Here is a 22,857-nt window from a genome sequence, read left to right as displayed (position 1 = left end):
ACACCTTAGGCTATTTGGTGATGGACGTATTTTTATGCCCATTCATTTTCCCTGAACTTGTGTAGGGACCAGTGCAACTAAACATCAGCCTTTTGAAAGCCAGACGTCTCATTAGCCACTCAGATCCTCCTAACAAGTCCACAGGTCCATAACATTTTCTGGAAAAGGATCTGTGTATCATTATTATCCATTTTTTCAGTCTGTAAGGTGGAAAAGGTTACAGTGAAAGAAATTCACTTAGCCACAGAGTATCTGCAAAGCAAGCAGATTCCAACCCACTCTTTGTCCCAGAATCTAGTTTCCTTAAACAGCCTCTGTGTGGACAGAGTTTAATAAAGATGTGACAAGTGAGATGGTGCCAAATGCCATCCAAGGCTTACCTATGGACAGACATACAAAGGAAAGTAAAGAAGGAAAGAAGATTCCAAGTCTGTTTTAGTCCCATGAGGCTTCACTCCATCACACTCCTGGTGGCATTTCTTCAATCATTAATAACAGGCAAAACAACCAACCCTGTCTTGAGGTGTGTGCTAGACAGCTTAGCTTGGTTCTGCCTGGGTAGCTCCTTCACTGCACATCTAGGTAGGACATCAGATCTCCCAAATGCCCTGCTATGAACACAGCAAGAGGAAGAATGTTGATTTTCACATGCTTTCAGAGTAGTTGCCTTCTCTTTGTATCTCCATGAATTCCAGCTGCAGTAGCCCTCCTCACTGAGATAAGTACATTTTTTTCTCTGCTGCTGATGGCCTTTTCCATTTCACATCTGGAGATTGTTAACTGTTTCCCATGTGGTCTGAGTTTTAGCAGCAAAAACACTCCAACAAATTCTAGTAAAACTGATTTATTTGTATTAACTGTACAATGGATACCCAGATAATACTGTATGGGAGACTTTATTCTCCCTTCCTCTTCACATTGACATTTCACCTCAACCTGTCCTCTGAAATAAATACCAGGGAAACCTCATGTTTTAGTGGTTGGAAGTTCAGAACTGAAAAGGTCAAAAGCTGAAAATAATTTAAGCGTGACATCTCCTCTGTTTAGGAGGGCTTAAACACATATGAATGGTAGAAGTCACAGCTAAAACTCAAACTTCATGCTGTGAGGCTGTGACTTTCCTTTGTATATCAACAGCTTATAGTAACTTCTGCTTTTGCAGTTATAATTTTCTGCCATTGAAAGAATTGCATTAGCAGAAACTGCACCTATTGCTTCAAATCTTTGAGGGACAAAATACTGCAGGAGGGAAAAAACAGAGAGAGAGAGAGAGAGATGTATATGTGTTTTTCTTCAGCTCCATAGAGAAAGAAATGAAATAAGGCAGAGGGGAGTACTGAGTGGAGCAGGGAAAATGGCTTTAGGATGCTTGTATGGAAGAAAAATGACCCAAGTCTTGGACAGTAAAATTTACTACCTTTCCAGAGAAGGCCACTTATGAATTTGATGCAAAAATACTTCTGCAAAAATATCTTTGTTTAAAATTCAAGTTAATCTTAGGTGAAAGCAAGAAGGGTAAGTTAAACGCTCTTCAAAAGTAAATTACCACAAGTGAGAAACTAAACTATTACACAGATACTAACTAAACATCACCATTAGCGAGGAAAAGAACCAACTTAATAGTTGCAGAATGCTTCCCACACTATTCAAGCAGGAAAGATCCTCCCCCATGACATCCCCAATGTCTCTGAGCCACGTGGCACAGAAATAACCTATAGAACTGAGAACGTGACAGTGGGAGAGGTGATGGTTTATATGAATCAAATACTTGTTCTGTTATTTTGCTTCCTCAGTTTAATTTTGTTTTGAGCCCTTCACTACAAATTTAGCAGCTACCAGATCTTTTTGCTGCCCATGGTGCTACATCACTATGTTGCACAAGGTGGCACAAGATATAATGTACCCCATAGCTGCAGCCTGAGGCTTGCTGCTGCTGAAGCTACTATGTCAGGGGAGTGTGCTCTCACTCCCTCTGCCAGGGAATATATCTCATTTGGGGATTTATGGCCTGGATAAAGGTAGTGTAGTGCTGGATGCAGAAAGTCTGTGCTTGGGTGGCTTGTATCTAATTTATGGATGGGTGTACATAGGCATGAAGTGTTAAGAGAATGCTGCAGACCACACAAGGCTTGAGTTGTGCTGTGGCGCAGCAAACTTAAACAATACCTCTGCCCCTAGCAAGGACTGGCTCTTGGGGAAAGGGTTTATTGCCCAGCATTCATCACCAGGAAAATGAAAGAGAACAGGTTTTATTTCTGCTATAAATCATGCACAACACCAAAACACTTCATTGCAGTCAGAAGAAAACCAAAGTTTTGCTGTGATCTCTGACAAAGAGGACTTTTTTTTTTGCCAACTGAGACAAGTCGTAGCTTCAAGATAATGGAACCAAGTAGTATTTTTGAAGAGTTTGGCATAACACCCTCACTTAAGAAAAGGAGGAAAAGATGTGAAAATCGTAAGGTGATGGAGAGGGAGAGAGTTCTGTACTGTAAGAAACTATTTTTTAAAGATTTTGAAAACATTACAACTGTCTTCCATCTTCTTGAAGGCCAATGCAAGAAAGCTGATGCAAGAGGGATCTGTTGGGGCTGGGAGCACCTGCCAAATGCCTACTAATTGGTAAGAAGGACAGCTGAAAGAACTGACCCCTGAAAGGAAAAATATATCTTTAAACCTCAGACCAGCCTCTTCAGGAGCACAACATCTGAAGAGAGTAGTAGATGTGCATGCATGGATAGATATAAGCTAATGCCTATAAATAGCTCCAAGCTGGCAGTGCTACGTCAGTAAGAGAAGCCAGACTGTGGCAACAGCCGGCTTCGCTACAGCAATTTTCATCCGAATGCCATTTTCCTCCTTGCTGTGGGAGACGCACTGAAAACAGGTCTGGAGAGTATATTAAAACTGTCACACTTGCAACAAGGTTTCCAAAGCTTACAAGAGCCATTTTTAAATTTAATTTCAGAAATTCTGTCCAAGGTCTGTGCAATACCTATAAAATTCCCAGATTTCACTGTTGACATGAAAATGCCAAAGGATAGGATCTTTCAAACATTATTTTGTATTTAGCACATTAAGCTTGCTCTACAATAGTAACAATAGTAAGGAATCTGAAAGAGTTCAGATGAGTTCAGCAGATTAAGGCAAATATCACAGTATCACAGTATCACCAAGGTTGGAAGAGACCTCAAAGATCATCGAGTCCAACCTGTCACCACAGACCTCATGGCACCAAGTGCCACATCCAATCCCCTCTTGAACACCTCCAGGGACGGTGACTCCATCACCTCCCTGGGCAGCACATTCCAATGGTGAACAACTCTCTCAGTGAAGAACTTTCTCCTCATCTCGAGCCTAAACTTCCCCTGGTGCAGCTTAAATATCCTTTATTCCTTTTGCTGCTGTTGTTAATTTAATGAGATAGGTGGGTTTATTCCTTCAGAATCAATGCTACATCTTTCAATTAAAAAAAGAATACATAAGCCTAAGTAAGCTGTCTTTAATGATCTTGTGAAGTTTAATCTGTTTGCAAAATGAGCTGAGATATCTGGAAATATTAAGTATTATTTTATTTTCTCAGCAAAGGCTAGAACATGGTTGGGAGTTCTGCTGCAGTTATGCTAAAAGACTGGTTGCCACAAACATAACAAACTCTCTAGATTTTTAAGTACACTGCATCTACACTGAGTGCACTGAGCTGTACAGACAGAAGTAAGGAGAGAGAGGAGTAAAATCAAAGCCGTTTTCTACCTTTCTGACACTGTGAGGTTGCTGGGGCTCACATTCCCTGCCAGAGTAAATGAGAACAATTCGCTGTTCTGACATGTACTGACAGGAACTGCCTAGTCTGTGTCACCTGTGAGACGACCAAGAAGGAGCTAGTTCTGTTTAAAAGCTGTGCACTTAAAACATTGTCAGAGACCTTTTAATGCCAAGGAATTTTACATATTCCTATTTATATTTTGAAAATGCAGTCACACAGTGTTCAGACTCGCCCTTCTCTGCCTAGCAATGAATATACAGGTGGGAATCTTCCATGTACAAGCCAATTTGGTATAATATGCTTTCGGGTTCACCACAAAATGTTCTTCCTCACACTGTAAAACTTACCAAGAGGCTGTACAGTATTATATTACAGGGTAATGGTATTTCCAGAAAAAAAATAAAGAATTACACATGAATAAGGCAATGAAAGTATGCAGGTAACCATAGCTACTGTTGTGAACTAAATAACATTTTTTATACAGCTGTGAATATTTGTATTAGTGCCAGTTAAGCTGTAGAGCTCAGATTTGAGACAGGACTGGTAAACACTGAATTCTTGCCTGAAGAAAGGTACTTCCCAAAGTGGATGCAAGCCTCTACAACGTGTCACTGCACATTCTGGTGTAACTTTGTGTCTAGTAAACATACATTACCTCAGTCAAAATAATCAAAGTAAAACTCTTTGTGGCCGCTACTTATACTTCACGGTCAGTGACACACTTTTGCGCCAAGTTATTTTCTGTCTTAAGGGTATTTTTATTTCCTCTTGCCATTTAAGTGCAACTGCAACTTTTGACTTTTGAAATAGCTTTGGCTCCATAAATAAACGTCTGAAAGATCTTTTAAGAAATCTGCAAGCAAAACTCCCATTTTTCCTTGATTTAAACTAGTGGCTACACCCCACTCTTTGGTCCCAGCAGTACTCCTGGACAGCAAAAGGAAAAAGAATTCCAAATCTTAGGGCAGATGAGAGGAACCTTTTCTCCTTTGATATCTTTTCAATTTCCAAGTTCATCTTTCTTAAATCATCCTTCTGTTTACAAGTCAGAGTCTTTCTTCTCAACTCAATCATCATCAGAGATGGAATGGAAACCTAGGGGATTTTTCTCTGTATGAAGAAAATGTACGCCCAAAATCAAATGATTTGGAGTAAGCTGACGGTAGTTGCTATACTAGAAACAAACATAAACACAAAAGCAGTTAGTGAGATGAACCTGTGCTTCCAGCAACATAAACCAAGCAAAAATAATGAAATGCCTATTGTAACTAAGTGAAGCAGGACTTAGAGCAACATCTCTCGAATGCAAAAATTGAGTCCCTTCTGAGTCTGAGTTTAAAACTAAAGTGAATGCATGTTCATTTGCTGTGAATTTCTCTTCTTTGCCTGGTTTGAAGACAGAGGATCATTTTTAAATAAAAGCACTGGCTAATGATGTAAATACAGGTTCACTCTGCAGCTCAATCTTTAACAAACTGCCTGTCACCACAGGCAACTTCAAAATTCCATGTTTTAGCTTCTCCTCTGTAACAGAGGGCAAATAGCAACTCTTTTCTGTCAGTCTTTACCTGTCCTGGCTGAAAGAAATTTGAGGACTAACAATTTCATATCTGCATCAAGAGTGTTTAGCTTAAATAAAACTGTTGAAGATGTTCTTTAAAAAGGTACTAGGTACCAATATTGTTACTAATATATATATATATGACTATATATAATATACAAGAATTATACTATATACTGTATATATATATATACACACTACTAGAAATATACACACTACAGTAATCCTACCAAAGTGGCATCATGTACAATAAAACTGTGAGAGGACAGTAGCATAGTGCTCAGGCAAATCGTGAGACCTAAAGACCCACAGAGTGAGGATATTAGATGCAGTGAGTGGATCTCTTCTGACTTCTGCATACAGAAAAATGTTGGCAAAAAAAAATTGTTCTGAAAACAGTGATCTTGAACAGCAGTCACAAGAAGACCAAATGAAGACAAATTTGTGCACGTTGCTCTAGAACAAATAAAGTCACATTTTCAATATACACTGGGTACTTTAAACTTCCTTTTCAAGCTATTTTCTCAGTGATGTACAGTACACACAATTATCACCTCCATGTTCTATGGCTCTCTCCAGCTGACTACTATTATCACCTCAGTATTTGGTTTCCTCTACTTTGCTCGCTGTCTTCTTCTCCTTAATCTCTAAGGCTATCACTTTTTCTCTTAGCTTCTGACACATGCATTTCTTTCTCCTTCAAATTCCCTCTTATTTTCACCTTTCATTCCTCTGCTTCAGGAGAAAAGACCAACATGCCAACATCCACCTTGGTCTCTGATCTAAGAGCAGATATATTAATCTCTTAGAATGATTTGCAGCTGCAAAAACTTGCAGCCAACACCATTCTGTTTGTTAATGGAAACATCAGCAAGTCTGTGTATTAGTAAAAAGACATTTAGATGGAATTTTCCTTTATAGAAAATGATATCAGTTCCCATTTGTTTGTTTTAAAAAGTGCCTTAAAATACCGAGTTCAGTAGACTGACATACATATTTCATCCTTCCCATAAAATGTTCATTACAAAACTCTATGTTACATACTGTGTTTGCAAAGGAAGCCACAAAAATGTGCATGGGAGCGACTCAGCAAGTTGGAACTCTACATGTATCATTTATAGATAGCTGCTAAAGCTCAAAGTAACAGAATAAAAAAGCCCCATAATGCAAATAAAATTGCTTCCTGTTGGAAACAAACATAAAGATGTGACCTGAATATTATAACTATTTTTGATGAAGAAACATTTCCTTTCTAGGTATATTTGAACATTCTGTAGCACGCACCGTGTCAGCCTAGAGTATTTTATGACATACCAGGAGCATTAACTTTGGTATATAACCATAACTAATATTATTTGAAGCAGAGGTTGCTTCTGTTCTGCAGGAGAATGCACAACAATACCAACCCTGACTCTCAGTTGCATTTGCATCCATGAACCTCCGAGTAATTTGCTAGAGGTCTCTCTGTTGTGAGTGAATGCATGGGGCACTGGGGCTCATGGAAGGGAAACACCTCTGAGTGCCCCAACAAGCTGCCAGCATGGTGAAGAGCAGCATGCAGGCGCACACAGCATCATTTGACACAACAGGTCTCCTGCCTGTGACACTTCATAACTAGCATCAGACACAGTGCTATAAACTCAGTAACAAGCAGCAGTGCTTTTCTATCATTACAAAGTGCCACTAAACACAGTCGTTAGCTAATGAAGACTTACAAAAAGTCCTTTAGATCAAACACTGCCTGTTTTCGCTCTGGTTATTCAGTACAACAGCAGCAGAACTAGGAATAAAATGGAAATTTAAAAACAAGAGTTTAAACAGCACTTCAAATATGCAGTGTTACTTGTTTTGAAGAGAAAGCAAGCTGTGAAGAGTTAGAAATTACCAGTTAACGTCGTAAAAGCGATCTAAGAATATGTATTAGCTATTGGTCTGCCTTTGCCATTTTGAGACATTTTCATGGTCTGTGCTTTTTCTTGCTTAGATAACTGTGGTGTTAGAGAGGAAAAGAGTCACCTCAGTCACCCTCATGGTTTCACTGAAACAGGCACCTCTGAAAGGTGATGGCTTTTCCTGAGTAAGGCACCAGGCTGGGACTTCAGCGCCAAAGGCAAAAGGGTTAGCTGTAGGCCTGGCACGACTAATGGCAACAGTTTACATGTCTGCCAAAAATACCCTTCATGCTACATCCTGAATCTGGGTCTCTTATATTTGAGGAGTTACTAAAAATGTATGCTGCTTTTACTTATTTGTAGCTATGTGGGAAAGTAAAATTATGGAGACTAAACTGAACAGCAATGCAGACATTAGGTTATGTCAAAGCTCACAGCACACCAAGAGCAAAAGTAATTCCCAAAGTTGTCCCCAGGTCCTTTATTTCTGCTGATCAGCATTACTGCTGCGGCAAAACTTCAACATATTAATCATCTGGATAGGAAATGATTTCTGCAGAAATGATGTTTGTTTCCAAATACAAAGACATGCAAAAAGACAGCAATTAACAAAGAAAGAAGTTACTTTTTAAAAGTGGTAATTTGTTACATAAACAACGTCAAAATATGTCCTTCTATTAGCACTGCTGTAGCAGTAACAATCTCAGGATACAGGGACAACTAGTATTTTTTATTCCACCAACTTCAAGGGCTGGAAAAAGCATGTAAGATTTTGGGCTCAGCCTTCCTGCACTAGATCTGCTGATTCTTCTGGTACTGTGTCCATGTGAAATAACCCTTTTTCCAAACAGGATAAATCGGTAAAAATCTGGTCACTGAGTTAGTGCATATGCCTTCAATTGAAGGAAAAAACTGTCTGCCAAGCTTGAACCAAGTAGATCATAGGCTGTGTGAAAAAAAGTATCTGAAAGGATGGAATCCAGTTGCCATAGCAGCAAATTAAACAAATAACTGAGATACCATGGAATGTTGCAAAATATTTGTGGTCTGATTAAGTCATATTTGCCACATGTGTGAATACTAGTAGCACAGCTTAGTAAAGTGGGTACAAAAAATGTAGCACGATTCCCCTTTATTGTATGTCCATTACAATTCTTATCTAAGTGCCAATGAATGGTAACCAGCATGTCCAAGGATACATCACTGCATTTTACTGTAATCATAAGGCATAATTATAGTCAATAAATACATATTAAACTACTATAACTTCAAATAAATATTTGCATCCCTCCTTGTGCTTGCATGGCCTGCTAAAATAACAGAGCTTTTTGCAGTGACCACCTCCAGGATGTGACACACGTGATGTTTTACAGTACACAAGCTATAGCTGGCAACTGCCATATGAAATCTTCTTCAACACATGCAATACTCCCTCCAATACATTATTTTTTTCCAGTGAAATGTTCTCTTTTCATGATAAAAGACACCATTTGAATATACTAATCATTGATCATAATAATATATCACTTACTGTTTGATTCTCTTATCTGCCTATGTTCCCTGGGAAAAAAAAAATCAGGAATAAAAACCCAGAAATCTATTATGTCAAAAGATAAACAAGTGTCTGATTTCAACTGAGAGAGGAGAGAGGAGGGAACATAGCTTTTCACCAAAAATGCACTGATTTTAAAGTTGAACCTATGAACTTAACCTTCAAACCATGTACCTGATAAATCATGTATTATTATTACTATTACCATCATTAGTACTTCCAGATTCATACCCTGTTAAAAGAGGGTGGTTTGAAATACAGACAGTAGATCTCCTTAATGCTGGTGCCTCAAAAATGTGATTTTCCAGCATGCCTTCAACCCTTAGCAAAGGGCATATATGTTTTAATAAGCAATGCAATTCACATTTCACAGCTGATATGAAAAATTACAGCCACTCTCCACTGGCTTGTTTTCAACAGGAGGACTGAAGTTTTGAGGGTCAGACAGTAAAAATAATGTAAATCATTGTCAGGTAATATATAAAGAGATGCAAAGACATCAACACCATTCTACAGTTATCACACAGACACAATTTATATGAACACAGGGCTCATACTGTTACATGGTTGCAGGTGGTTTTAATCCTAAACCTTTCACAAGCATTTGAAGCTCCTGGTACGTCACTGTGCAAATATTAGTTTATCTACCCTGAAAGCCTACATCCAAGAGCAACAGAAGCAACTCCTCCCTCTCACAGCAGTACTAATAAGCCATCTCCTTGCTCCTAACTCCTCTAATTGATAGATTTCAGGGAAGTTTTCCCAGGAAAACAATGGAAAGATATGGTAAGAAGACATTCTTTTCATTTCCACTTCCTTAATTTTCCTAATTTCCTTTCTTCCTCCTTCCTCATCTTTCTCCTCCTCCAGGTCCTCTTTAGCATTCTGAGTTTGTTCTAGCATGTCTACATTATTCTGTGGCTCCTTTTTCATTCACCTGTTATTCATCTGTTTGGTTTTTTTTGTTTGTTTGGGTTGGTTTTGTTGTAGGATTTGTTTTGGTTTGGTCTGGGTTTTTTTAGGTAACAGTTGGAACAGCATCAGCTGACTGTGATTTGTCTTTTCTCTCCTGCCTGTTGTTTCCTCTCCAACTATTTTTCCTTAACCTCCTTTTTTGTGCTGATTCTCTCTTCTTCTCCCCTTCAGTAGTCACTCCCTGACTTGGTGTTGACACTACATGCTCTCATCCTCTGTGCTAGCACTGAGTAACATGATCCTGTCAACAGAAGGTGGTAAAACTTCTGCAAAAGATATAATCTGATGATTTCAGCTCTCAGATTTTTCATTTGCAATGTTCATGTCTAGAACAGGGCTCACATATTTATCTGTCACTAAGTACTCAAAGATATTTTATAAAACATCCCTCATCACTATGTGTTGGGATCTTCTGTACCAGGAGGAGCCTTTGTATGCATTTTCTCTGGATTACTGGAAACAGCAAATAATGAGTCGCACTCAGCACCTGTGTTCAGTTTGAAAGCTTTCTTCACCTTACCCTGATGAGTATCCTCTGGCAGATACAGAAGGTGGTTTCAGGCCAGCTCCCTACTTCACAAAAACTGATGTGCTGTTACTGTACTAGGTAAAGGGGTTTTCCTAATGCTCCCAGAGGATGCCACTCAGATAATCCGTTCTCCTTTACCTAGCAGCCTCTCTCACTCTTGGTGCACTATGCTATTACAGGTTTTGACACACTACCAATTTCCAAGCCCTTCATGTAAGTACCACATGACAATAATAAAACCCATCTTTTAAGTTGTTGCTGTTTCCTCCTCCAAGAAGCATAATGCACTGTTTAATATCAGTTATTTCTGCAAAGGATTTTTCGGGTGACATGCTCGATGGACACACTTTGCTGAAAGAAGACATTTCCTTGTTTGTACATGATGGCAAGTGCTGGGCAGCAACTGACCCAACTAATGATGAAGAGCTGGGTTTGTCAAAAAATTCACCAGTTTTGGATATTTTATTCTTTTTTATGTCAAGTTATTATGAATTTTGAACTTTGCATGGCTTTCCTATTTTTCTACTTCTTGAGCTATCAAGGAAAAGCCTTTCCACTAGAAAAACAAAGGAAAACCAAACCAAGGCCACTGGATGGAAGATTGCCAGGGAGAAAAAAAATTGAAGACATGGCCAGAGGGACTCTGTACCACTCTCTGGTGGGCTGAGCTTTTCATCTGAGAAGTCATCAATAAGAAAAGAGTCAAATTGTGAAATAAATAGATGTATCACTTGGACAGCCTCATTCCTCTCCATAACTTGTCTTAGTGTGCTATTTGTCCCAGATTTTGTACATTCTCTCGAATACAGGATAGAAGTTATGTCTTTCTAGGAATGTCTTTCTTTCCTCAAAGCAGCATAAAAAGAATAGAGTACAACACTGGAAGACCTCATACAGATTTTAGTGGCACAGAACCCACACAATAATCAATTTTCCAAGTCCACACAGTCAGAGCGTGTTCCCTTTCCCATTTCCCTGACCTCTGGAGTTTTCATACTAAAACAATTCTTTGCTTTTGACCTCCAAAGCCATTAAAATCCTCAGTAAGTAATTTCTGCGTCTGTATTTTGCTTTCCTTGCCACAAACAAAAGATGATTCACGTATCTAAAACAATTTGGGACAGTGTCTGTAAAAAACAGAGGATTCTTGCTGCAATGGCATGCTAACTTGGACAGATACTGCACACACTCCGGCCATGTAACCTGGCTCAAAATCAGCAATGCCTAAACTAAAATTCAGTCTACAGATCTGTTTGTGTGGGCACTGGTTGGAATAGGGGCACCCTCTAGTCTTATAGCCTGTGCTAATATTGAAGATAATACAACCTCTAGATAAGCAATGTTATCCATGCATCATCCCACCCAGTCCCAACATATAAAGGTGCAACGAATGAGCTGATAATAATCCTATTACTATGACACACTAGTTTTAAACAATAAAGGTTATAATGTTTAATTAAAAATATCTAATACTGATCAGATCAGATATCAGACAGACATCAGAATCCCTTGGAAAATATGACTGTGGAACTAAGGGCTGCTGTGGATCCAAAGCACAGGATGGTCTCAAGAATACGAACAACATCTTTGATGGAAGAGTCAGTATTCTGGCAACTAAAATTGTAGCCAGCAAAGATGAATTTATCTGCTTAGTTAATAAATACAGGAAGCTAACTTGACACAGCAGCAGTTCTCTTTACACAGGTAGCTATTTCTACTGACAGAAGCTTAGTTTCAGCTACTCAGATGTGCTCTTTCACATAATAAAACAGATGAAATCCTTGTCCTGCTAAAATCAACAGCAACGCTGCCATTGATTTCCCTTGATCACTCCTCAAGTCATAGTGATGCCATTGGTTATGGATGAATCGACTGACTGAGATGAAGAAATTTGTCAGTTTAATGGCACAGTACTAGTATTAGTGATGTACAGTAGTGATTAGTGATAGTACAGTATTAGTGATGCCTTTCACATTTGTACTATCTGTATGTATGGGGTACCATCTGGTACCACAAGCCACCACTGATCACAATTTTTCCATTTCTAGAGAGGTATTTTTTTATAATTAGGAATTTCTTACATGTTGAAAAAGTGTTGTTATCAAAGAGTGATATCTCTGATTATTAGGAAGGCGTACTATGTATTGAAGAAAACTGAAGTTATTTAACTCTAGATAATATTGTAATCACAGAGAAGGGATGAGAAAGGGAGAGAAGAAACAGGGAGATAAGAATTAATTATTATAACCTAACAAAGCAGCAGACACTGCTGCCCAGACCACTTGTGCTTGGGCTAATGCACTGAACTGTGTCAGCTCTTCAAAACATTAGTTCATACAGCATTCAAGATAGACATCTTAAAGTGCTTCTAAAGTTTGAATGCTCTCAAATATTTTGAGACATGCCCATATTACTAATGGAAATATGATGGCTATTATTACAGCCATGAGTTGATGACTAAGAATTCCTTTTCTACGTGTGGATTTTCAAGGCTCATGTTGACAGTCAGGCAGATTATTACAGCTGGTCACACTACATCTGGACAGAAACGTGAGGATACAACTTTTCAGTAAAAGTAGGCCTCTTTTCCTGTGGAAAATGCATCGTTTTACATGTTCCTCTGTGTGGCTTTTTTGGTGGTAAATATGTGTTTAAGGGAAACTGCTGTAAAAAACCCTGGAGAGCGTTCACAGAAGTAACATCAGGGCACAAGTCCTTAGGAGCTGCACCAGGGACTGCAAGGGTAGCTCACAGAAGATAGGGATTCATCAGCAACGCTCCATGGACAAAAGGAACCCACCTCTCACTGACATATTTCTCTCTGACAAAGATGATTAATCTCTTGTGTGAGTTTTGTTGTACAAGATTCGGCTCCAGCATAGCCACCCTTGCTATTATCATAGAATCATAGAATCAATAAGGTTGGAAAAGACCTCAGAGATCATCAAGTCCAACCTATTACCTAATACCTAACATCTCCTGACAAATAAACCATGGCTTCAAGTGCCACATCCAATGCTTTCTTGAACACCTCCAGGGGCCGGGACTCCATCACCTCCCTGGGCAGCACATTCCAATGACTGACAGCTCTCTCTGTGAAGAACTTTGTCCTCACCTCGAGCCTAAACTTCCCCTGGTGCAGCTTGAGACTGTGTCCTCTTGCTCTGGTGCTGGTTGCCTGGGAGAAAAGACAAACCCCCACCTGTCTACAATCTCCTTTCAGGTAGTTGTAGAGAGCAATAAGGTCTCCCCTGAGCCTCCTCTTCTCCAGGCTAAACAATCCCAGCTCCCTCAGCCTCTCCTCATAGGGCTTGTGCTCAAGGCCTCTCACCAGCCTTGCTGCCCTTCACTGGACACGTTCAAGTGTTTTGATGTCCTTCTTAAACTGAGGGGCCCAGAACTGGACACAGTACTCAAGGTGCGGCCTAACCAATGCAGAGTACAGGGGCACAATGACTTCCCTGCTCCTGCTGGCCACACTATTTCTGATTCAGGCCAAGATGCCATTGGCCTTCTTGGCCCCCTGGGCACACTGCTGGCTCATGTTCAGCCTACTATCAACCAGTACCCCCAGGTCCCTTCCTGCCTGGCTGCTCTGCAGCCACTCTGACCCCAGCCTGTAGCACTGCATGGGGTTGCTGTGACCAAAGTGCAGCACCCGGCACTTGCACTCTGCCCATCTGTCCAGCTCATCTTTCGGCATGTGGGCACAGCCTGTTCCTGTACCTTCAAGAGCTCCTGTTTGAAGTAGGTCCAACCATCCTGGAGCCCTTTGTTCTTAAGGGCTGCTACCCCAGGGTATTCTCTGAATTAGTTAATTAAACAAGCTGAAGTCTGCCCTGTGGAAGTCCAAAGTAAGGGTTCTGGTATTGCTCCTCCTTATTTCCCTGCATATTGAAAACTCCAGTATCTCACGGTCGCTGCACCCTAGACAGCCTCCTACTATAACATCTCCCACCTTCTCTATTTGCAAACAGCAGGTCAAGCAGGGCCTGACCCCTGGTAGGCTCACATAACAGCTACGTCAAGAAGCTGTTCTCCATACACTCTAAGAACCTTCTGGACTGCCTCCTCTGTGCTGAGTTGAGTTCCCAGCAGATATCTGACAGATTAAAGTCACCCACAAGGACAAGGTCTGGCGATCTTGAGACAGCCTCCAGTTGCTTATACTTCATCAACCACTTCATCCTGGTTGGGTGGTCTGTAACAGACTCAAACCAGGATGTCAATTTTGTTAGCCAACCCCCTGATTTTAACCCACAGGCACTCAATGCTTTCATCCTCTACCTCATGTTCTGTGGCATCAAGAGACTCCCTAATATACAGGGCCACCCCTCCTCCTCTTCTCCCTCACCTGTCTCGCCTAAAGAGCTTGTAACCGTCCAGTGCAGTACTCCAATTGTGTGAATCATCCCACCATGTTTCTGTAATGGCAACTACATCATAGTTTTCCTGGTGACCAAAGACTTCTAGTTCCTCTTGTTTGTTACCCATGCTGCATGTACTGGTGTACATGCACTTCAGCTGGGCTGCTGATTTCTCAACTCACTCTAGTTTACGTCCCTCTGTCTCCTCTCCGGAGAGACTAGTTTCATCACCCACCCCCTTCAAACCTAGTTTAAAGCCCTCCCAATGAGCCCTGCCAACTCTAGTGCTATCACTGAATGTGCACAGCTGCTGGCAAAATGTGCAGGAAAAGATGGGAATAAATGTTTCTTTCTGTATAAAACAACATCCAGAGATCCAAGTGTCTCTAAAACTGCATTGCCAGAGGTCCTACCCCTTCACCAGGGGGACCCCTATCACAGTCTCTAAAATCTGCCATCTCACAGTTGTAACTGCTACTAAGGGAGATGGTAGCATTCTCAAAGCATTTAAGAACCCCTTCGTATTATAATGGTTAATGCATCAGAATTGATTAGTATGAAAACTGGTGAGGATAAAATGATGGATAAAACATTAGAGAGAATTAGACTGAAAGGTGGTGAAAAACCCACGAGCCATAAGCCTTCTCTGTGACTGAGCTAAAGGAACTGCAAAAAATGGACATCGACACAGCAAACCCTTTACAGAAGACTTTCAAAACTGCCTTCTAAATGTTTCATCTTGAAAAAAGTCTAAGATGATTTCCACACAATTCCTTTCACCAAACTCTGCTATGTCAAAAAATCTCAAATAAAAGCCCTTGTGAAATATTTCAGTAAGTATACATTCCTACAGAGCCACGTGAGCTTGAACTGCCTTTTGGTTATGGTACAGAGGATATTTCCTGAATACATAGGGCTGTTTGCTGTCAACTGCTTCACAACGTACACTGATGAAAAATTTTATAGGCTAGGCACATTCAGTATGTGGAATGTCACCTGAAAGAAATGTCAACAGAGCTGGCAGTGGTGTGGTGTGGGGAAAAAAAAAAATGAATGTGTGTATGTATGACTTGGCAACATTTCCAAGTATTCAGTTTGCAACCTCAAAACTCAAGGGAGGACAGTCTGAACAAACACAGCAGGAGTCGTCAGACTCTTAGTTCTACACACACATAATATCATGCTGTTCCTTTCAAAGTATCATAAAAACATATAGTATCTAGCAGAATCCAATGCTCCTCTTGTCAGTAGCAATTTGCATAGTGCTCCTTTAACACCCAATTTAGAGAATAAATGAATAGCATTGCCACCTGCTCCACCCCATAAAGGACCAATTTATCAAGCCCAGCAGTAGTGGACAAATCTTGACCTGCTCTGGTAATACACACCCTAGAGGATGAGTTCTGCTGTCATCTACTGATCAACAGCACTGCCAAATGTTTTGCCATACCTTGATATGGAAAACGAAGTAATAATGAAACATTTTGCACAGACTTAACTAGAGAAACAAACATGATGCTTTTCAACTCCAAATGCTGCATAAACAGTAGCAAGCACCTGATGGCAAAGTGTGGTTTTACCCTTCCCTTAGCATTTAAACATAGAGTTGAGAGAATGAATATCTGATTTGACATAGCAGAGAGGGATGAAAAGGTCAAATTTCTTCTCAAGGCACTACTTTTGTGATTACCAAACCAGCAATTTTGAAACTTTGCACTGATGAATGGAATTCCACATTAGTAAAAATACTCAGATCCTTGCTACACAAGTTTGGTATACTTTTGAGAAATGAGCAATTATGGTTTTTCTTCCTAAAAAAATACAAGTCCAAAAAGCACAGTGAGATTTTCCTGAACAAGCACTTTAGTTAAAGTGTTTTCATCTGCTTTGTTAGAATGGTAAAGATTCATTCAAGTGTTTCTTTCTACCATTGAAAAGCAGTATCTGCCAAAGTCAGAACTTCTATTTTGTGCAAAAATCTCTCTTGATTAAATTTCCTCATGACTGGGGTGACATTGCTCTGTGAAAGATACTTTATCACAGAAAAGAGCCAATCCCCACAAACAGCCTGGGACATAGGACATACATCAGTTTAAATATTCACTACTTCAACCTAACATGATTTCAAACATGACTCAAACAGTCAGGAAAAGATGTTATTCTTGCTTGCAAACAATGTTCCTTAATTACTTCTGAGGGGATTAGTTCTAAGCATATGCAGAGGCATGCACAGGGATATTAGCTCCTTACAATTCTGTGTATGCAAGGAGGTGTTTGCATTACTTTACTCACCATTCCATGATTTAGCCATGCTGGTATGAAATTATCAAGCAGTTTTGGGTAAACCAGTTCCCTGTCGTAGATATAGATGCTCCAAAACATCGTCACAACAAACTATGAAGGGAAAAAAGACAAGACAAGGCATTTTAAAACACATGCTTCTGAAGAATTACCTACATATTTTGGATAGCAAAATGGGGAATATAGCAAATGATCTACAGACAGAGCCAGTCATTACTGGCTTTTGACCAAATCATCCTTTAACCAACAGTGGGGATCTGGATTATTCTTAGCATTCACAGGGGTTTTGACTTTTCTTGGAAAACAGTCTGATTTTTTGACATACATGCCTGTAGCCAAATTACAACTGAGAACTGTACTTTAGCAGCAGATGTGGCACATAAATAATGTTTCACTGACAGAATAGAAAACAAAATGAAAAATCAGGTAAAATATCACTTGGAATTCATAGAACATGTAAATATGAAACATTTACCCCTGAACAGAAGCCTATAAACTCATCTTTGTACCTTTGCATGTCAGCCACCAAAATTGCATTGTTTAAAAAGAAAAATTAAGTTTTCTTTAACCATTCTGCAAACAATTCATGGACTAGGATGCACAGAAAAGAGGTTGTTTGTCAATATGAGGTTTGGCTTGGTTCTTGTCAGAGACCATTAATCAGGAGCCTAGAGAAGGACCATTACTTCCTCTAGACCAAGGACAGGACAGATGGCTCAGATAAAGTTTGCACTAGGCTAAATTTTTGCCAAAGTCTGCACAAACTCTTTAAAGATAGCCTGATGTCTGAAAAGCAAGACAATGGAAACCCACAAAAATGTACAGAAATAACAGTTTTAGCTTACATTAGCTGGGGAAAGAACAAAGTAATATTCTAATTAAAACAAAATTGCTTTCATACCTTGAAAGAGTCACAGTGCTCTAGTAATAAAAGGATTATTGTTTACAGACATAAAACCCAATACTTGGGCCAGGAGCTTTTGAATGTCCATTTTTGGGGATCCTTAAACAGTAGTAACAAGTCCAAGTTTAAAGTCTGAGAGGTATAAGATAGGACTTTCACTCAGATCAGCAGGGAAGTATTCAGTTACATCTAAACTGATATGGCTGATGATTTAACAGCTAATTTGGGGGTCAGTAAAAGAAAGTGCAAGAAATACAAGGTGAGCACAGCAAGGTCAGCAAATTACTAGTATGTGTGATAGTGTAGGCAAGTTTTTTCATATACTTCTGACTCTGGAATTCTAAAATTGAGGTTGCAGTTTATCCATGGCACCTTGTTCTAACCACAGATATGCAGACTTCAGCCAGCCAATACACTGTTCCCTCAGTGTGAATACAGTACATAGTTTCTTGGTTTCCAGAACACTTGTCCCTCTGTTGTGATAGCTATCAGTACCTGCTCAGAATAAGCCTGGACTATTTGACTAGTGCACTGAGGCCAGGGGAAAACAAAGTTATGATGGACAGACCAAAAAATATTGCAAGTGTAAAGTACCATAAGAAGTCTCTCTTCTGGGCCAGTCTTGGCATTGGCACAGCCTAGCTTTTATGCACCTGCTGACACATAAGTGCCAAGATATGAATAGCTGAACAGCAGGGAAAATGGAAGCAAAGTATCCTCTTCTCTATAGGCTTCCTAGAAGTCATGTATTATCACAGTGGGTCTCTGTGAACCTGGTAAGCCCAACTGGGACATAAAAACATATTCTCAGATTAATGAAGATCAAAGTTGATACAGCTTTTTTCCAGGAAAGTCTCAAAGCACAAAAAAATCACTTAGGATTTGGTTGAACCCTAATACACAGAATACAACAAAGATGGCATGTTTTGACCTGTGACTTTTGTAGGGACTAAAATAAAACAATAGACTTTGCCAAGGAGGTAAAGACAAGAAAAGAGGGGACGTGCCATCTGTCCCTTAACCAAAGTCAGCCAATGGATGGAACAGGATCAATCTAGCTAGTTGCAACCATCTGGAATTACAGACGGCAAACGCTGCTTAGCAAAGCACTATCACAAGGCAGACATAAGGTAAAGGAAGTGCGCAAACCCCAAGGTGCTACAGAAGTAAACTATCTTAGGGGATGACCTGATCTGAGATTAACCCAACACCCTGGGGAAGATCCCTTCCAGTCTGAATAGTTTACCTTACCTTTCCTTACAGTTAGTTCATTTAGATTAGAAACTATAAAAATTAACTATTTGTAAACAGGTTAATTGTCTGTTTCCCTCCAACACAGAAGTGAGGAAAAAATAACATAGAAAAAACATCTTGGTTGAGATAAAGAGTATGAGAGAAAAAGCTTTACTGAGAAAAAAATACGAGATAATACAATGCACAATTACCTTAGCTTATTGCAGAAGTGTAGCAAAATGCATAAAGCAGTAGCAGAAGCCAGCGAACTAAAGCCCAAGCCAGTGAGCTACCAAACACCCACCCATCCCACAGCCATCCCCATAGAAAAGCCAAACCCCAAAACCCAGAATCCAAAAGCAGCAACCAGAACAGAAGGCCTCTCATGTTACAATCTGAACTTCAAGGCCCATAGTACTTTACTCTAGCCAGCACTTTCATTTTAAAGACGGCATGAGGCAGAATGGTTTTGAGTAACAACAGCAAATTCCAACTGAACCCATGACACTATTATACTATGACCTACAATGAACTATACAAATGAATTATTTGGACAAAGATAACTGTAACAAGGACTTGCTGCTTAGCTACCTTGGCTGCTTCTGAAATTTTTTACTTTGATTAACAACCAACTGTTGGTCTGATATTTTTTAATCACTTCTATGCTTGATCTGCTTCTTTACACTGACTGTGTAAGGCTCAATCAGAACTCAAGGCTCAATGTAAAGCTAAATGTGAGGCTCAATTAGAAATGAGAGCTATCATGTTCATGCTGTCTTCCTTGTGGCACAATTTCTCATTGTTGTGGAGACTGTCATGGTACGCACCAGGATGAATAGGCTGCTCATATGCACCAGACATCTTTCAGGGGGACAATATTTTGTTCCCATGAAAAAATGGCATAAATGTCATCCTTCCACTTTCTCTTTAGACAAACTTGAGGCCTGAATTTCAAGGAAGAAAACAGGCACCAGCAATTGTTTTTACACTGCTTTGTACAGGAGTCAACTTTCCAAAGATGATGATTACTTGGTTAAACAACATGTAAAAGGACAGAAGAGTCCCTCACTTGCCATTTACCCTATCTAGGGTCATTGCAAACAAAAGGCAACCTTGAATTTTCAAGGAGATCATGGAAACTACTTGAAAACATGGAGTATCTCACTTGTGGTAGGTATCTAATGTACTGTTGAACATAGAACAGGAAAAAAAGGCTGAAAACTAAACTCTGTTTTCTCATCTAAGAAGATATTCCTTGAGTCTTTGTCTTTCATTCATCTCTAAAGCTTCAGAAGACATGAGAAGCACATGTGGCACTGTCAAGGGAAAAATTTAAAGGACAAATTGGGAAATGGTGATTCAAAAGAGAAAATAAGTGGCCTTATCAAAACACCACAAATGGAAGCAAAGTGAGCCCAAACAATAAATGTTATGCATACAAAAAATGAACCCAGTGGAACGTTGTTTTCCTGCATTCTGTGTTTTTGGCCAGGCTGAACAGTTAAGTTCACTAACTTCCTGTATAGCCTCAAAACACAAAAAAAAAACCCCAACCCTTTGACCTTGACAATATTTCTTCTAAATACAGTTAAAGGTAAGCTTTCTATCTCCCAAGACATCTGTGGTTAACTACAAGTATAAATACATTGTTTGTGAGCTTCTTTGAGGCTACATATACAAGCAAAGTGTTATTAAAAGTAGATCACAGCAAGCACAAATTTGCATGGTACTAGGTTTAGAAGGGATCCAGTGCTAGCCTAGTATCACACAAAACCAATTTGAAGGAGATTACGAAGAGCTGCAACTAAAAATCAGGGAAGACTCCGATGGAGTCATAGAAGTCAAGAGGTAATTGCATCACTGCTCACTCATGTTCCCTCACCAGCCACCATGCCACCACACGAGGCCACAATCTAGAATACAGACATTTTTGAATGGTGGAGCCAGGTATGGAAATAGAATTATTTTGTAGTGTGGCCAAACAACAAGGTAAAAAGGAGGCTGCAGCAAATGCCTACACATCTTTCCTGGGGATATGATCCCAGAACAGCAACACTGTCAATCTACAGAAGAAAAGTGATAAGCTTTCCTTTTGCAAATACAGAGAGAAGAGATAAATCATGTCTGGCTTTCTCTGTATTGTATCACAGGTTTTTGAAACTATAGAAGTTTATAGAACATTAGAACATTCTGGCTACCTTAGACTCAGACCCAAATGGAGCTATTAAATCCACATGACATAAAAGATTAACAGTAGAGTTTGTAGTTTTCTAGGCAGTAATCTTTATTATAATATGTAACAATATCGGTTTTCTATCTTCTTGCTATTTCTACTAAACGCAGTCTCAAACAGCTACAAATGCCTGTTTTATCTCTTCTTCCTCTTGTTTGGTAACAATTACAAGCAACATATTGATAAAATCATATACAGTTTACACAGATACTAATTAACCACAGAAACTCAGCAGCTTCATGTCTGTGTGAAACAAACAGATAAACACAGGAATAGTCTAAACCACTGGTATAGTCTCTGATTTTCTAGGGAGTGTCATACTTCTTTAGTAGTGTAAATTGTTCTGTGATATATCAGTGTAAATTACTACACTGATAAAGGGGGTAGGGGGGAGGGTTCAGCCAGTATAGATGAGAATTGGTAATGAACTTCTAAAATGCCTATGCGAGCATGTTTGTTCGATGGATGCTTCCTCATTTCTCAGGCATTTAAATAGCATCTCAGGCTTATATCAAAATAATACAGAGCTAAGACATGTTGTCCACAGGCTTTTTGTGGAATAAGACTTTACTGCATAGAAAATTGGTCTGTTGATTTCTGATATCATTCTATTGAGTATTCTATTAAAAAGAACAACAACAGAATCACAGAATGGCCAGGTTAAAAGGGACCTCTGGAGATCATTTAGTCCAACCCCCCTGCCAAAGCAGGTACACCCAGATCAGGTTGCACAGGATCCCTCTGGGAAGGTTTTGAAATTCTCCAGAGAAAGATACTCCACAAGCTCTCTGGGCAGCCTGTTGCAGTGCTCCATCACCCTCAAAGTAAAGACATTTCTCCTTAACTTCAAATGAAACCTCTTGTGTTCTGGTTTGTGCCCATTGCCCCTTGTCCTATAACTGGCCATCACCACCAGACCCAGACCTCCACACTTCAGATATTTATACAATCCCCTGTCAAGCTTCTCTTCTCCAGGCTAAAGAGCCCCAGGTCTCTCAATCTCTACACATATGAAAGATGCTCCAATCACAGAATCATCCTCGTGGCCCTCCACTGGACTCTGTCCAGTAGTTCTCTGTCCCTCTTGAACTGGGAAGCCCAAAACTGGACACAATATTCCAGGTGCAGCCTCATCAGGGCAGAGCAGAGGTAGAGAAGAACCTCTCTTGACTTTGCTGGCCACACTCTCTTGAATGCATCCCAGAATACCTTTCTTGGCCATGAAGGCACACTGCTGGCTCAAGGTGAACTTGTTCACCAGCACTCCCAGGTCCTTCTCCACAGAGTTGCTTGCCAACAGGCCAACCTCTAATCTAAATTGATGCATAGGGTTATTCCTCCAAAGGTTCAGGACTCTGTACTTGCCCTTGCCGAATTTGAGGAGGTAAACAGTGGTCATTATGACCCTCAGAGATTAATTTTAATGTCTTCATGCCCCTGTACAAAATGGTAGGTCAGGAATTCAGTTGTATCTGAGCCCCTGAATATACACAAAGCTTAACACAACACTGGAGAGATGTGATATGCTGCAAAGATTTTGCAAG

The 22,857-nt window shown here is 39.9% G+C and overlaps 1 protein-coding gene across 1 annotated transcript in view; it reads right to left on the bottom strand.

The window, feature by feature from the left end:
* The window catches only part of AIG1 (androgen induced 1), a 129,714-nt gene that overhangs the window by 65,495 nt on the left and 41,362 nt on the right, over window positions 1–22,857 (bottom strand). The window contains exon 3 of the mRNA XM_068150895.1: window positions 16,935–17,036. Coding sequence (XP_068006996.1) covers window positions 16,935–17,036 — 102 coding nt within the window. The remainder of the gene's footprint in view (window positions 1–16,934; window positions 17,037–22,857) is intronic.

The sequence above is a fragment of the Melanerpes formicivorus genome, unplaced genomic scaffold (genome assembly GCF_026170545.1).
Source record: "Melanerpes formicivorus ecotype bairdi unplaced genomic scaffold, bMelFor1.0.p_v2 SCAF_2, whole genome shotgun sequence".
Taxonomy (NCBI): Eukaryota; Metazoa; Chordata; class Aves; order Piciformes; family Picidae; genus Melanerpes; species Melanerpes formicivorus.
This window is presented reverse-complemented; position numbering and strand designations above follow the sequence as displayed.